Source organism: Astyanax mexicanus, chromosome 12 (genome assembly GCF_023375975.1).
Source record: "Astyanax mexicanus isolate ESR-SI-001 chromosome 12, AstMex3_surface, whole genome shotgun sequence".
NCBI classification, from domain to species: Eukaryota; Metazoa; Chordata; class Actinopteri; order Characiformes; family Acestrorhamphidae; genus Astyanax; species Astyanax mexicanus.
In genome coordinates, this window is record NC_064419.1 from 18,291,976 (window position 1) to 18,308,400 (window position 16,425).

The following is a 16,425-nucleotide window of genomic DNA, read 5'->3' on the forward strand; positions in this document are numbered from 1 at the left end:
TGTTGTGCACTCTGTTTATCTGGCTTATGAAACACACTCTGAGAAGGTGGGGCCTGGGAGGTGGGGGGGGGGGGGGGGGGGGTCGGGGGGGTGGGTATGGTTACGGAGGCAAGTAACAAAAGTAACCCAGTAGTTACTTTTACTGGCAACTAGTTACTTTTATAGTGGAGTAACTCAGTTAGTAAATCAGTTTCCTTTTCGGAGAAGTAACTACTAACTATAACTAATTACTTTTTCAAAGTAACGTGCCCAACACTGTTTACTAATAGTATACACAACAGTTTACATCATTCCTGAAGTTTTGAATGAAGTATTTGACTGTAATTTACATTTAGTTGTAAATGTTGTACTAAAATATTATACCAACATTAAAAGATTTGCAGTAAAGTACAATTTAAAATGTTTACAAATAAATGTTTCAATACATGTTACACTAAAGTGATGCTGTTGCAATTTGTATTTGAAATAATTAAACAAGGTTAACATATTTTGAACATATTTTGCCATGGGTCTTAGTGTTCCTATGGTGTGGAAAGTCCCAAGTTCCTGATCAAGTATTCTCTTTCAGTGATTGCTGTCAGAAGGCCCTTATTTCAACAAAAAAACTATTTGAGCAACCTTTCATTGAGAATACGCATATCATCCCACCGGTCACAATTGTGACCGGTAATAAAACACACTTTTTCATCTACTTTTCTCATTTTTTTGGAGGAAATAATTCTTGATTATTTCAAAGGGTTACTAATAACACATGATTTGCATATTTGCATGTCTGGGAAAAATTTGGGCATAAATGGGTTAATACTGATTCTTTAGTATAGACGGTTGTTTTCTTTTCGTGGTTAAACAAATCTTGTAAATGGCTTATATAACAGTGTGGCCAATATATATATTTTTAATGCACTTCAAACAAGCTTCAAAAATGCTATACTCAGCCAAATAACCTGTTCTGATGTGTGATGTGTGTAGATTAATCTTTGCCTCCACAGCAAAATCTGCACACTGTACTATTTAACTCACTAGAGCATTAATAAGCAGCAGGTTATCAATCTAATTAACTGATGGTAATCACAGCAGCCCTGTAAAGGATCATGAGTGGAAAATACTCCTTTCCCTCCGAGCTTCTTGAACTGGCAGCCATTGTAATTGATCTACTTTTCCCTTTCAATATTTTACTCTTGTGAATTTTTTTTTTCTGGTAGGCCACTGTATTTTGTCGCAGCACTGTTTGTGGTACTTAACGTTATTTTTTATATAATCTATACAGGTGCAGCCTGTACATGTACATTTTTTTTTAATTAGTGGGCGTGGCTTACATTAAGGTGCGCTCAAAAGCCTGGAAATTATGGTATTACCATGACCTTTTCTGAATACACACCTTGTAGATACAGATGCTATGCTCTGATTTATAATGTATGGGATGCTAGTTAATATGCTATCAACTCTCCTCCTATACTGTTAAATCTGCAGGAATATTGTAGATGCATGTGATGGATTATTGTGGGACACCATTAAGAACCTCTACAACTCCAATTGCTAAAAAGTCTGGCATGTTTCGTTACACGTGTTTTACATACATTACACCCTAATTCTATATGAGTAGCTGAATAAATATTGCCTATATCAGTCTAATCTTTTGATCATTTATAGTTCCTAGTAGCATTTATCTTTCTTATCATTATCTTATGTCATTGTAATCAGTTCCTATACATCAGCTCACAGATGCCTTGTGCTGAGCGACATCACCATTTCGAGTGATGATGGTAAAGAGCGCCATCTACCCACCCAAAGAGAGCAAGGCCTATTGTGCTCTCTCATTGCTCTGGTAGCTTATGGCAATCTACATGACATGTACAACTGTTTTTTAATGATGTGCAATAACAGATTCCTGGAAATTCAGCAGTCTAACCCTCTCCTACACCATGAAGCCCAGTGTTACAGTATTTCCCGTAAAGAACTTCCTTTTAAAATGGGAATTGTTACAGTACATCAGAAGTTACTGCAGAAAAGCTAGCAGGGAACTTCATTACGCAGTCAGGGGGCTGGAAGATTGTATGCACAGACGGTCTCCAGACACACTGATGGTATGAGCAGTGTGTCCCTCTAGGTTTTTTTTTTTGGCACGTACAGTATACCACAGCCTACATGCACTGCATGGTACATCCTGTCACCCTGCCCAAATTCTCCATCCTCCTTCTCCTAATGATGTGGTCCATCCAGACTCTGGAACACTTGAAAAGCCCCAGAGAGCCATCCATAAAACACACCACATTATTTGCCCATCTAGGGCAAACCTAGTGCATTTTCAGCTGGTGAGTTTATTCCTGTCTGGGGTTACTTCATCCAAACTCTGTCATCCCTGTGGATCTGTGAATTCCCATTTCAACTCCTGCACCATGACTGAACTCTGGTTTACATGAATGGAGTGTAAATATAACATTAGAGAGCATCTGAAAAGTGTGCAGTTAATGGATGGCGTCAGTGTTTTGAACATTATCTTAATTTAATCAGTTAAATACAATACTGTATGTAGACTGTGGCTACTTTTCCATGTCAAAACTTTTCTCAGCTTTCTTAGAAACCTATCTATACTAAATACAGGACTATTTGGTTGGATCTGCTTGTTGGTTGGCTGTGCCTTTCTGATGCAGCAGAAGGCTTGTAGCTGTGACTGTAGTAGTAATACAGACACCCCAAGTTGCAAAAACTAGTTCTGGTGGAAACAGGAGAGTTGAGGTGCACATTGAATTCTGCCGTGATTTGGGCAGCCGTGGTTTTAATTTTTTTGGATACTAATCCGGGTTAGCACCTGAACTTCCCTTTCAGACAGCTCTTACAGCGTCCACAGTTAATCCTGTTGGATGTGGTTGGTCCTTCCTGGTGGTCTGCTGACATTACCCTGGATACCGTGGCTCTTGCTACATCACAAAGACTTGCTGTCTTGGTCACAGATGCGCCAGCAAGACGTGCACCAACAATTTGTCCTCTTTTGAACTCTGGTATGTCACCCATAATATTGCAATATTGCAATATTTAGAGCAAAACTGTGCTCTTACCCTGCTAATTGAATCTTCACACTCTGCTCTTACTAGTACAATGTGCAATTAATGAAGATTGATCACCAGGCTGCTCCAATTTAGCCATGAAACCTCCCACACTAAAATGACCGGTGTTTCAGTTTCATTGTCCAAACCTTTGTGTGTGTGTGTGTGTGTGTGTATATGTATATATATATATATATATATATATATATATATAAACATATACCTATAAATACCTATATACCTATAAATCAAAAAGTTTAAATTTAAAACATCTAAAATCAGAGAAACTGATTGAGAAACTGAAGTGTTTTCTTTATTTTTCCAGAGCTGTTTGTGCTGGCTTTGAAAATCCAGGAGAAATCTGGAACCTGGAAGCTTTGTTCTTTAAAGTAGCTCTCAAAATCTTAACTACTCTCTTCAGAATGTGAAATACCTGCGTCTATTCTATGTGATTTAGAGTGTTTACAGTAAAAAACTCTCTTATTACTGAAAGATTTTTGTCTGTGCCCAGGTGCACATAACTGTATATAAATTATGTGAAGTCTATGCAAATTTTAAAGTACAGAGTATGTAAATTGAAGGTTTAAAGCTGTTTCAGCCTAATTAGTCGTACACAACAGCTAGGAAAAAGCGCAGCGAGCCGTTCCGGAGTTGACCAGAAATAAAAAAATCTATTTTGGCTTTAATTAAGATTGTAAACATACAGGAATATTTTCAAGCCCCTGTGAGCTCTTTAGCGTCTCAGCTATTCTGAGCGCAGCAATATGTTTGCTATTCATGGTAACTGGCAGAAATATGTTTCTCAGCTTCACCCTGCAGTCTCCTTCAGATAGGAGCTTTTTTTTTTGACAGGCCTGTGTTTTACAATGTGGGTGTTTTTTTATTTTTTAGCTCGTTGCTGTAAATTAATGAGCACAGAATGTTTATATGCATACATTATTTAGAAAACACATTATTTATACATTCATTAATGTACCATATCATGTGACCTTGCCTGGTAAGAACTCAAGTCTTGGTTTCAAACCCTTAAGATGTAGACCAGGGGTCGGCAATTAAGTTTGGCCACGGGCCAGATATTTTCCAAGCCATTAAGTGGCGGGCCACAAAAAAAAAAATCCAAAATTTCTTTTGGAAAATAAAGTGTAATGGGATGGAGTGCTACAGACTAGTAGCTCTCCAGCCCAGAGGGATGTTGAACCCAATTGCAGAATTTGCAGTTCAATTCAAAGCAGGTAAATCCAAGAAACAAGGAAAAATAAATAAATAGTGAATTGGGACACAGCTGGAAAAAAAAAACGCCCTTATAAGGAGATAGAGAGCCCAAGAACGGATTGGAAAAACGTGAGCGGACGGAAACTAAAGTCATGTGGACACAACAGAGAGACAGGGGAGGAATGTAAACTAAAGCTCGCCAGAAAAGCATTTAAAATTTTAATTTTTTTGTTCATTATCGTTCATTATAGTTCAAACTACCTCATGGGCCGTATGTTTAATGCCTATTGCCGGCCCCTAATGTAGGCCATATATTTATCAGGTTTTAGATGTGATAAGCTCTGAAGAATATGGCTTTTGACTGGTTATAGCTGGCAGCCAGCCATTTTTGCGATGCTAACACTGTGGTAGTGATGCAAGGAGAGGCTGATGCTGCAACAGCGTTTCCAATACCACAAAAACTGGCTGATGCTAACAGCTGGGTACTGATGCTAATGCATGACATGGGTGTGCTAGTGATGATAACAGCTTTAATAGTGCTTCTGACTGTATGATAGCTATGCTGCATTAGCCTAGGGACCCACTATTAACATCATAGTAGCGGAGCTGGAAAAGGCCTGAAACCAGTGCACTTTTAATGTTGCTGCTGTTAAAGATTTACTCATATACTGCAGAAAACTCTAAGGACCCCATAACTCTAGGACATATGTAACCTCTTGAGACCCTGCGTCCTCGTATGTGGACATTACATTTCTGCTTCTCTTAACAAAGATACTTAATTCCTTAAAATGTTGAGCCTGTGGCCTCATATTGAGACACTGACTGTATGCCCTAGTGGTCACATGACAGCATTACACTCAATTGATTAAAAATCAGTTGCGGGAATCCCAGACAAAAGTTTCTACAGCCAGTCCAGACAGAAACATGGATCAGATAAAAAATCTCATTGAATTCTATGTTTAAAACTAGTTTATTTAGTTACTGTAGAAAGCTAAAATTTTGTTTTTGGATTAATTGGGTGCTACCATGGCTAGGATATTTTTTTAATGTTAAAATAAACTGCTGTCCCCATATGGGGACATTGTTTTTTTTGCAGGAAGTCATTGTTAATTTCTAATAATCCCATTAGCAAAAAAAAAAAATGTTTACTTTTTTTGTCGTACCAAGTTTGACAAAAGCATTGAGTCCTGTAACTGTTCTAAAACCCAATATCAGGAAAAGTCACAAACACAGATAAATTACCACAACATAAGCCTAAAAAACTAAAAAGCATTCGTTGCATTTATCATATTTTTGGCGCACATATTTCTGACGTAATTTGATACCAAAGGGCGGTTTGCCAAAGAAAACAATTGCAGCCACACTGTGTGTGTGTGATTCACAGCCTGTTCCCTGGCAAATTTGAAGCAGACCGATTTACAGCTTCAGGCATCGTTGATAGCATTGATTACAGCGCTGACAAGCCAGCAAAGAGCCAGCAAAGAATCTGCCAAAACCTGAGCAGAAAGAAATAAGTAATGGCATTTTAAGATAATCATTCATGATTTTCTGGCACATTTTATTTTCTTTCCACTTGGCTATTTCTGCTCTCAGGTTTCCAGTAAATGTTTATAATGTCCTCACTAGCCTTCAGCAGAATATTAATATACGCTGGTCAGCTATTTTATCAGCTCAGCTTACCATAAAGGAGCACTTTGTAGTTCTATAATTACAGACTGTAGTCCTTCATCAGTTTCTCTGCATACTTTTTTATTATTATCCTACTTTCACCCTGCTTGTCTGTGGTCAGGACCCCACAGGATAGATTGTTACAGAGCAGGTGTTTATTGGGTGGTAGCTCATTATTCTCAGCACTGCAGTGACACTGATCGTCATGGTGGTGTGTTAGTAGGTAGTGTGTTGTGCTGGTATGAGTGGATCAGATACAGCAGTGCTGCTGGAGTTTTTGAACACCTCAGTTTCAGTGCTGGACTGTTAATAGTCCACCAACCAGAAATCACTTCTTTAAGTCATACTACTAACCAAGGTTATTATTAATAAAAATGTTAACGAAAACAAATGAAATAACGAAAACTGAAAGTGAAAAAAAAAACATTTTTGTTAACTGAAACTAATAGAAACGGTGATTAAAATAAAAAAAAATAAAAAGGTAACTAACTGGAACCAAATTGAGAGTTATAAAACTAAATAAAACAAACTAAAATTGCATATAGAATACCCTTTGTTTTTGTGTTTGTTAAATTATTTATAAGTGCTGTTTCAATTCAAGCAGTTTTACAGCGGAAGGAAACACGCGGCAGTATTACATTTATTTTTTGCACCTAAGGCTGCTGGCTTGTGGACTGTTACAGTTTTTGCGGACAGTTGGTTGATTCACAGTAACTCAATATATATTTTTGAAATGGTTTCTTTTGTTGAGTTTTATTACATAACACCTTTTTGAATCCTGTACCTCACAAATAACAAAAAGTATGAAAAAAATTAAAACTAATACTAGAATTAATAAAAACTAACTAAAACTATGCACATCAAGCACATCAAGTAAAAGTCTGAGTTACATATATTTTTTGCACTTAAGGCTGCTGGCTTGTGGACTGTTACAGTTATTGTGGACAGTTGGTTGATGCACAGTAACTATTTTTATTTTTTTTTATGGGTTATTTTTTTGAGTTTTATTACATAACTCTTTTTTTAAATCCTGCACCTTACAAATAACCCAAGGTATTAAAAAAAATCTATCTATCTATCTATCTATCTATCTATCTATCTATCTATCTATCTATCTATCTATCTATCTATCTATCTATCTATCTATCTATCTATCTATCTATCTATCTATCTATCTATCTATCTATCTATCTATCTATCTATCTATCTATCTATCTATCTATCTATCTATCTATCTATCTATCTATCTCACTGAGATGCTGAGAATGATCCAACACTCTCATAATAACTAGTCTTTTGAGGTCTTGACCATTGAAAAATAAAGTCTAATAAAGCTAACAATATATGTACAGAAACTACAGAAGGACTACAGTGTAAAATAGAACTACAAATAAAAATTCTCCTCCTTGTGTCTCATCAGTATACAGATCATGGTTCCCTGATCCGACTCTCTAGCCCCTCCGCCCCTCTCTTCTCTTTATCACCCTTATCATGTGATACTTTCGAGAACCAGAGCGATCAAGATAGCGTTTAATGGATTATTCTTCTTCTCCTCCACTAAACAGGACATGACCCGACTAAATGATAACTGATAAATGATAACATCTGCCGCTGCTTACTTGTCACTTGAAGGCTGTCATGAAGCTTTAAAGCCTATAGGTGATATATCAACTCTATATAAGCCCGGCTCTGTGCTGTGAAATTGCTAACCTCCAGCTGGGTTTAAAAATAAATGGGCCTACAGCAGCAATACATAGTGAAGCCGTGGCTTTTGGAAATTGAAATCATGTCACATGATTTCACAGTGGAACAAATATGGTGCTCGGTGGAAGTGTCGGGCCAGATCCACGCTGATTTAACAGCTTTCCTGACAGGAAATAATCAAAAAGTAGACGAGTCAGGCAGCGGTGCTTTTGCGCTGATGTTGCTCCAGTATAAATGTTTTCGGTCGCCGCTGTATCACAGCCAGCAGCTTTGTCAGTGTTAGAAAGCTGCCTTGCTGTACGTTTCCAAGATTTTCTCCCTGTCCCATATGTTTTCACTTATTCAGAAAGTGGTTGGTGTCCAAATTTGCTTTCTCAGTTTTGCATCCAGCCTAAAAAGCTACAGAAGTTTATGTTAAAGCAGTTTGATGGCAGTTGGATAATGATTAAAGAAATGTACAGTACAGGCCAAAAGTTTGAACACACCTTCTCTTTTTCAATGCGTTTTCTTTATTTTTATGACTATTTACAATGTAGATTCTCACTGAAGGCATCACAATTATGAATGAACACATGAAGAGTTTTGTACTTAACAAAAAAGGTGAAATAACTAAAAAAAAAAAAAGTTTTATATTCTAGTTTCTTCAAAATAGCCACCCTTTGCTCTGATTAATGTTTTGCTCACTCTTGGCATCATTCTGTCAATGAGCTTTAAGAGGTGGCCACCTGAAATGAGAAGTTTTCCAACAGTCTTGAAGGAAGGAGTTCCCAGAGGTGTTTATTAGCACTTGTTGCTCCTTTGCCTTCACTCTGCGCTCCAGCTCACCCCAAATCATCTGGATTGGGTTCAGGGCCGGTGACTGTGGAGGACAGCTCATTTGTTATTAAGTACATAAAACTCCACATGTGTTCATTCATAGTTTTGATGCCTTCAGTGAGAATCTACAATGTAAATGTATCTCTTTAATAACTAAACTCAATCACTTCTTTCACGTCTGTTACAGTTTTAAATGTGCCAGTTTTTTGTTTGATCATATACCCTAATTAACGAATTCTATGTGAATAGGGCAAAAACCAAAAGAAAAGCATTGGTTCGAATCCCGTTCATGTTATGGTTTGCATCCCATTTATGTAGCTTGCCTTCAGCTGCCAGAGCCCTGAGAGAGCACAGTTGGCCTTTCTCTCTCTCTGGGTGAGTAGATGGCGCTCTCTCTACCCACCTCACTCCAAAGGGTGATGTCAATCAGCACAAGGCGTCTGTGAGCTGATGTATTGTAACAGAGTAGCTGTGCTTTCCTGCATCAGCAGCTGTTTGAAAAGAGGCGGTGGCTGACTTCACATGTATCGGAGGAGGCGTGTTTTAGTCTTCACCCTCCTTGTTGTGGTGTTGGGGCATCGCTAGTGATAGGGGGAGTCCTAATGAGTGGGTTTGGTAATTGGCTGTGAAAATCAGTGAGAAAATGGAAAAAAATTAGAAGAAAAATAATAAAATAAAAAAAGTTTTGCATCTCTAGTCAGTAGTTTCCTTAATTGCACTCATCCAGAAAGGGGGAGAGAGAGAGAGAACTGTTGCAACTCACTGAACTAATTGAATGATTAAATGCTTCAAAGTAAGGTTCAAGAAGTGATCTTTACTATTATGTAAATTCTCTTTTAGATTATTTTTTTAAAATGCTGTAAAAATGCTGTGAAAATGATCATAAAATGGTTTCACTATAGTTTCATGTCAAAAACAAACTTTTTTTAATATTTAAAATAACAATATTCTGTTTGCTAAGAAAGTTTCTATCATATTCTTTTTTTTTTTTATCTTGTGTCTAATTTAATGATGCAGTGAGGCCAGAAGTTATGTAATTAACATCACATCACTCAAGTAGTTCCATATTCATGCGTTAGATTAATGTGTTATGTCAGATGGGAATACGCATGAAATGGGTGCTCCACATGAAAGTCTGGGCAATTACCGTGTAGAATGGAAACTCAGTTTACTTATAATTAAAGTCGTTACGAAGTTAATTGACATGTTTATGCTAATCGATGCGGCTCATTGGCCTGCTGTTGGTAAAGATGAATTTTTTTTTACATTAGAAGTAAAATTCAGCAGCAGCAGAAGTGGTGTTACACAAGGTCTTTAATAAATGACGAGATCAATCTAAAGGTTTTTTTTTTTCTTCATGTATTTTCAGGTGTGACCATGAAGCTGATGGATGAGGTGGCAGGGATTGTGGCAGCTCGTCACTGCAAGACCAACATTGTGACTGCGTCTGTGGATGCCATTAACTTCCACCGCAAGATCAAGAAAGGTAAAAGAGAGAAAAATAAGAATACTGCAGCTTTATAGCCATGATTAATTAGTCACTTTTTCCAGACCTAACCGATTTGCTGTTTGGGATGATGTATGGCGTCACATCAATGTCAAAAGTTGAGGGCTCAAAAATACAAGTCGGGGGCGCATAAATAACAGGTGAAAAAAAATAACCAGAAAAAAATAAGCGCTGCAATTTGGTGGTTGGTGTGGCGCAACGGATAACACCACTACTTGCTAGTGAGCTACCACATCATGTGGGAGACTGGGGTTCAATTCCCAGTCTGGGTGACTAAATGTGCCAATAAGAGTCCATGGGCTAGACTCCTAACACTACATTAACCCACCTTTGTAATTGAAATAACCTTGTAAGTCACTTTGGATGAAAGTGTCTGCTAAATGCCGTAAAATGTAAAAATGTAAAAATTTAAAATAAATGGCTAGTGGAAGTGATGGCATGGAGACAGACACTGATTCTCCTTATGAACATTTTCATCACCTGGTAAGAAACCCACAACTGCAGTGTCATGAGCAAATGTCTACAATGAGCAGTTTCAAAGAGCGTATAGTGATTTCTAGCTTGTAGTGTGAAAAAAAGTATTTCTTTTTACAGAGCGGGTTGCTTTGTAGGTTGTTTGGATTGTAGCATAGCCAGTTAGCTAACTCTCTTGCCGTCCTTCTTTCCCCACCCTCCTCCGGCTACGGCTAATAGGAGTTGAGTTAAATTTAGAGTTGATTTTAACTCTCAATGTGCAATTTTAACTCCTTCAGATTTAAATAGTGTTTCGTGTTGGATGTAACCACCCCCCATCACTGTGTTGACTTGCCCACAAGGGCTACCTTCCTTTGGGTATTCTATTATATTTTATATAATTGTTGGTCACCAGCCACTGTGTTGTAGGCTATAAAAGCAAGTTACCATCTTTTGTACTGTAAATTGTGACAAAGTGTTGGTGATGCACTGAGATTAAAGGATTAAAGTTACCATGCATTGGAAGAACTTATAATAGTCATATCAATTGTTTAATATTCTAATTTATTTTTAAACATTTTTTGTTAGCGTAACAATTTAGGGAGTTAAACAAATACAAATGTGAGCTAAAAAGGAAGTCTGGCAAAGTGTTAAATGTTTAACTATATTTAAAGTGTTTATTTAACTCCGAAGTGTGTGGAGTTATATAAACCCTGAGAAAGAGTTCAAATGAACTGTGTAGGAGTTAATTCAACACTTAGCTTTTTGCTGTGTAGAGCTTTTAATTATGCTACTTATACAAATAAAGGTAAACAATGTCACCGGAAAAGCATGTTATGATTTTAAATGGCCCTGCTGTCCTGAAGTACTACAGTCTGGTGCCTAGATGTCAGCTTCCTTATAAGGTTTTTCCTGTGCTTCAGCTCTGGGAGACAGCATCCAGTTAAATGAGCTGCTCAGCTAATCCATTACAGACGCTGGTTATATTTATATTTCAGACGAGCAAGCAATATCCTACGCTACAAGCTGCAGATTGGAGTATTATGTTTCCAGAAACAATATCTAAGAAGCCTCCAGGACGGCTCTGATGGGTAAAGGTATACACGATTGCTGACAGAGCCTTTAAATAGCCTAGATAAACAAAGCAAATGGAGTAGTGGAAAATTAAATAGACGTAAAGTACGCCACCCACTGAAGTGACAAAGCACTGCTGCTATTTTCCTCCACCTGTACAGGATGAGATTGTTATCTGATCGCTGTCTGTAGAGCCGACCCAACAAAAGAAGGGAAAGGAAAGATATTTAAATTTTAGGTAGCATAAGGTTTCTGTAAGCAGTTGATATTTATTGGCAGTAAATAAAAAAGACTGAATTCTTCTCCTGTCTGTAATGAGACTGTAACTTTCAGGCTTTTGTGATTTACACAGTAAAGATTCAAACATTTGGAAAAAAATTTTTTTTTTGAAGTATTATTTTGTTTCTAAAATGAAAGCAGAAGCATTTCTGAGTGGAGAAGGGGTAAAATATTGTGTTTAATGCTAACAGTGTGCTAAAACGACCATCGCTGCTAAGCCTAATATATTCATTCTAAAAGCTGGGGTGTCGGGTCACTTTTTGCATTAGTTCTTCTGGCCACGTCACGCGTCTCTGCGTACTTACGTCACACGTACAGCCTCTAAAAGAGGATCTGGCTCAGTTTTACTGAACGCGAGCGGCTGGTGGAGCAATGGAGACTTCAGAAGAGGAAACTCAGAGCTCAGCAGCTCATTTACTCATAGTAAAAACAAAGAAACGTAGGAGTGAAGCAAGCTCTGAAGCCAAAAAGAAACACAAAGTAATGTTGAGCATGGGTTTTTAGTGAGTTTAGCTTACCAAATTACAAAATTACAGTGTGAAGCCAACACTAACCACACAAGATGTGTACAACATAATACAAAAACCTTGGTTCACACCAGAAAACAGAGTCACAGGTCATATATTACATTTTAATAATTAATACATTTAATGTAATAAAGAAAAAAGTTGGTTACTACACATTACCTGCATAACAGCCACATAATCCTCACAATTTAGCAACCAATTAGCAATTAAATAGCAATCAACCTCTAAAATATAGTGCTGGGTGGTATACTGGTTCATCCAGTATATCCAGTATACCAGAGAGGAAATTAAAACCAGTATGCTTTTTTTTTACACACCACTGGAGGCACTGCGGAGCGCTGTGTAGAACAGCACCAGCACTGCCAAAGAAGCAGATACAGCTCGCTAGCTAATGCTAGCCAGTTAGCATAACAAGCTAACACACTGGAAGCTCAACTCTGTGGAGTCAAACGCTTGTTATCTGAGGAGCTCCTGCTGCTGTTTCTTACTGTATGATTTTTTGACCTCCTTTGATCTCCTTTACTAAAAGCGTAAAGTACTCAACAAAGATTAAGCAAAAACTGATGAAGGTACAACACAGCAAAATATATAGTAAAGTTAACAATTACAATAAGAAAACCAGAATCAAGAAACAAAACAACAAATGTAATGATTACTGATGATACTATTAGTAATTACATATACCCCTACCACACAATATATAACTCAATAGCATCCTGTTTAGTAAGTACTATAAATGCAGTATTTCTGTATTCTGTATCAGATAATGATATTTATGTGTTGTTCACCGCAGTCGTCTATTAGCTGAATTGCTATTTCCACTGCCTCCCATTTCAACACTCCCAGCCTCCAAAACCGGCTATTGTTTCACACTGAGCCAGTGAGCGAATATGAATAATTGATCCCATTAATAATTGAGTCGATAACTTTCTCCAGCTTTCCATTGCTCATGTCTGGAGGCATCTGTGGTCACGCTTAGCTTTGATTTAGGCTCCAAAAATGCTCAAATATGGCTAAAAAGGTTTTGCATTTTGAACCATATTTGGTTTAAAATGTAAAAGAGGAAGCCAGATTAAGATTAAGGCTAACACTTTACATTATATGTGGACTAACTAACATGAATTAATGCATTAGTTACCATGAATAAGACATGAGGTAATACATTACCAGTGCTTAGGTAATGTTAATTAAACATGGAACTACATTAATTAATGTTACTTTCACATTACAAGTGAATCATTAAGATGAACAATAAATCATATACTCTACTAATGTTAGGTAAACAAGTAACAACTGCATTAGTTTATCTTCTTGTCATTTGCTTGTGTATTGCAGTTATGCATACGGTAATCGTTAAATATTTATTAAGTAAATATTAGTCTGGATGGTGATTGTGCTTTATTTTATCATATATATCATATATACTCACACATATATATGTGTGAGTATATATGAGTGTTTGTTGGAACTCACCTTACATGTGGAAATTGTAAGCATAAACCATGATTAACCAATAATGCCTTTGTTAAGCATTATTACCATCTGTTAAACATTACTAAGCACTTATACAGACAACTCTGTTCAGTGAAATAAATATTTCTGATGTAAAGTGAAATTGAAATAATTCTAATCCATGTAGAGATTTATTTCCAATAGAAGTAAAAATGTAAAAAATATAATATTATATTAGTTAACTGACATCAGTAAATAAAACATGTAACTGGCTACCACTGCATAAGTGTTATCACAGCCAAATATATTTATAACTAATATTTAATGAATAAATATTTAACAATGACTGTAAGAAGAGCAGTTGTTACTTGTTTAATTAACATTAGATAACATTATTAATGAAGTGTATGATTTATTGTTCATCTTAACCAATGCTTTACTTCTTAACATTAGTTCATGTGAAATTAATTAATTAATTAATTAATTAATTAATGCTGTAGTTCTGTGTTTAATTAACATTACCTAAGCACAGTGATGGGAGTAACAGCGTTGAAATAAACAACGTTGTTAACACTGTTACTTTTTTCAGTAACGAGTAATCTAACTAATTACTCTAACTGTAACTATAACGCCGTTACCATTTCCCACACCCCGTTACTGCCCGTTACTTTAGCCGCTCAATTATGCCGTCATTTTACTGCCAATAGTCAAGAACGAAGTTTTTGAATGCAAGAGCCTATTTCATGCAGCTTTCACGGATTTTATTTGCTCACGTGTACAATATAGCTGTACTCTCACAATTTCACCATGCTCTCTCTCAGATTACCTCTCCTCTTGTGCGAATCTGCGTGCGCCCTCTCGGATATATCATCCTCGTGTGCTATCTGGCTGTTCTTAATGTTTTGAGAGTGTGTGCGCGCGCTCCACTTCCCCCTGTGTGCTCACGGAGCGTTCCCTGCTCGAGCGCGGAGCTTTTCACTGCAACAAAGCTGCCAAAAGTCTCCAGCCAATCAGACGTGGCAACAGGATTTGACCAATTAAATTCATAATGCCGCTTGCTCTGCATTTTCTTTGGTTAAAAAAAATGCAATGAATCTTAAATATTAACTACAAGACATTTTTACATTTTTACATTTTATGGGGCGAGTGACAAAAAAGTAATGCAATAGTTACTTTTACTGGTGACTAGTTACTTTTATAGTTTAGTAACTTAACTTTTTTGGAGAAGTAACTAGTAACTGTAACTAATAACTTTTTTAAAGTAACACGCCCAACACTGCCTAAGCATTGTTGATGTATTACCTCATGTTTTATTCATGGTAACTTATGCATTAATTCATGTTAATTAGTCAACACTTAATGTAAAGTGTTTTTGTTCTGCATCGGTTTTGTGTGTGTGTCTTTTTCTTGACGTGAGATTTGCTCAAGCTTTTACACTCACTGTGAATTATTGACTTTGCTCAGGATCAGAGGTGGAAAAAGTACTGAAAAATTGTAATTAAATAAAAGTACCTTTACTTTGCTAAAATCTACTCAAGTAAAAGTACCCAATTAAAAATCTACTCGAGTAAAAGTAAAAAAGTACTCAATTTAAAATGTACTTTGAGTAAAAGTTACATAGTTACTTTTAATTATTTGATGTAAAAAGTAAATAATTTTAAATAACTATTATTCCACATAATAATTTGGAATAATTTGGAATAATTTGGAATAATTTGGACCATTAAGGCAGTATTTGTTCAGACAACTGTAATAAACATAGCTAGGAAAAGTTCAGCTACGCTACCATGGAGAACAAAACTCAAACTGTGATAAAATCAGCAGAACAAAAACACAGCGAACATTATGAGGCATTTCTCTCACCACCAAGACTTTCAGATAGGTAAACTCAGTTTGTGGACGCAGGTTAAGTACGTAATGTAGCGCAGCTCTGTTAGCTGGATTAGCTAACTAACTAACTTGTTAGCTAACCTAGGCAGGCAGTTTGATATGTCTCCAGTTTAGTTGTTTAATGTCTAAAAGGGATCTATGTAATCCATGATCATTAGCTAAGGTATTTAGGTTATATTTGCCCCAATCGCCTGTTAACATCACGCCGACAAAGGCAATTCATACAGCTTTTAGTGCACTTAATATACTATTAATTTAGGCGTTAATACACGTTAGTCGATTAATTAACATACAGGATAACAAACACCTTCAGTCTCCATTAACTTTCACTGTTTTTCAAAAAACCCTGAAAACAGAATTCTGTCAAAGAATTTGCTTAGGTCAGGGTTGTCCAAACTACGGCCTGCGGGACATTTGCGGCCCGTTTTCTTTTTTGGAGCGGCCCGCGAGGTATTTTAGAAATAGAATGAAAGTTGGCCCGCTGTTAAGCAGGTTTTTATAATGTGAGATTCAAAGTTTGAACGCTAGGTGTCAGAAACGGGCCAAAAAGTCGGAGAGGGTGCGCATTTGTAGCGCAGAAAAAACGGGCCAAAGAGTCTAAAAGCGCAGAGAGTGCGCATTTCTAGCTCAAAAAAATGGGCCAAAGAGTCTAAAAGTTGCCGTAATTAAGGAGTTTTATATTAAGAGACATCATGAAATTAAACATCAATTTGAAAAATCTTAGTTTACACAACAGTGTCAAAGATAAAGATAGTCAGTCAAGTAAAACGGTGTGTAAATGAAATAATCAGGAAAAATG

General features: G+C 36.7%; 1 protein-coding gene across 4 annotated transcripts in view; it reads left to right on the forward strand.

Moving 5' to 3' along the window:
- The window catches only part of acot7 (acyl-CoA thioesterase 7), a 184,381-nt gene that overhangs the window by 105,905 nt on the left and 62,051 nt on the right, over positions 1–16,425 (forward strand). For all 4 annotated transcript variants that reach the window (XM_007247940.4, XM_007247939.3, XM_007247941.3 and 1 more), the window contains one exon: positions 9,814–9,930. In XM_007247940.4, the coding sequence (XP_007248002.3) occupies positions 9,814–9,930 (117 nt within the window). The remainder of the gene's footprint in view (positions 1–9,813; positions 9,931–16,425) is intronic.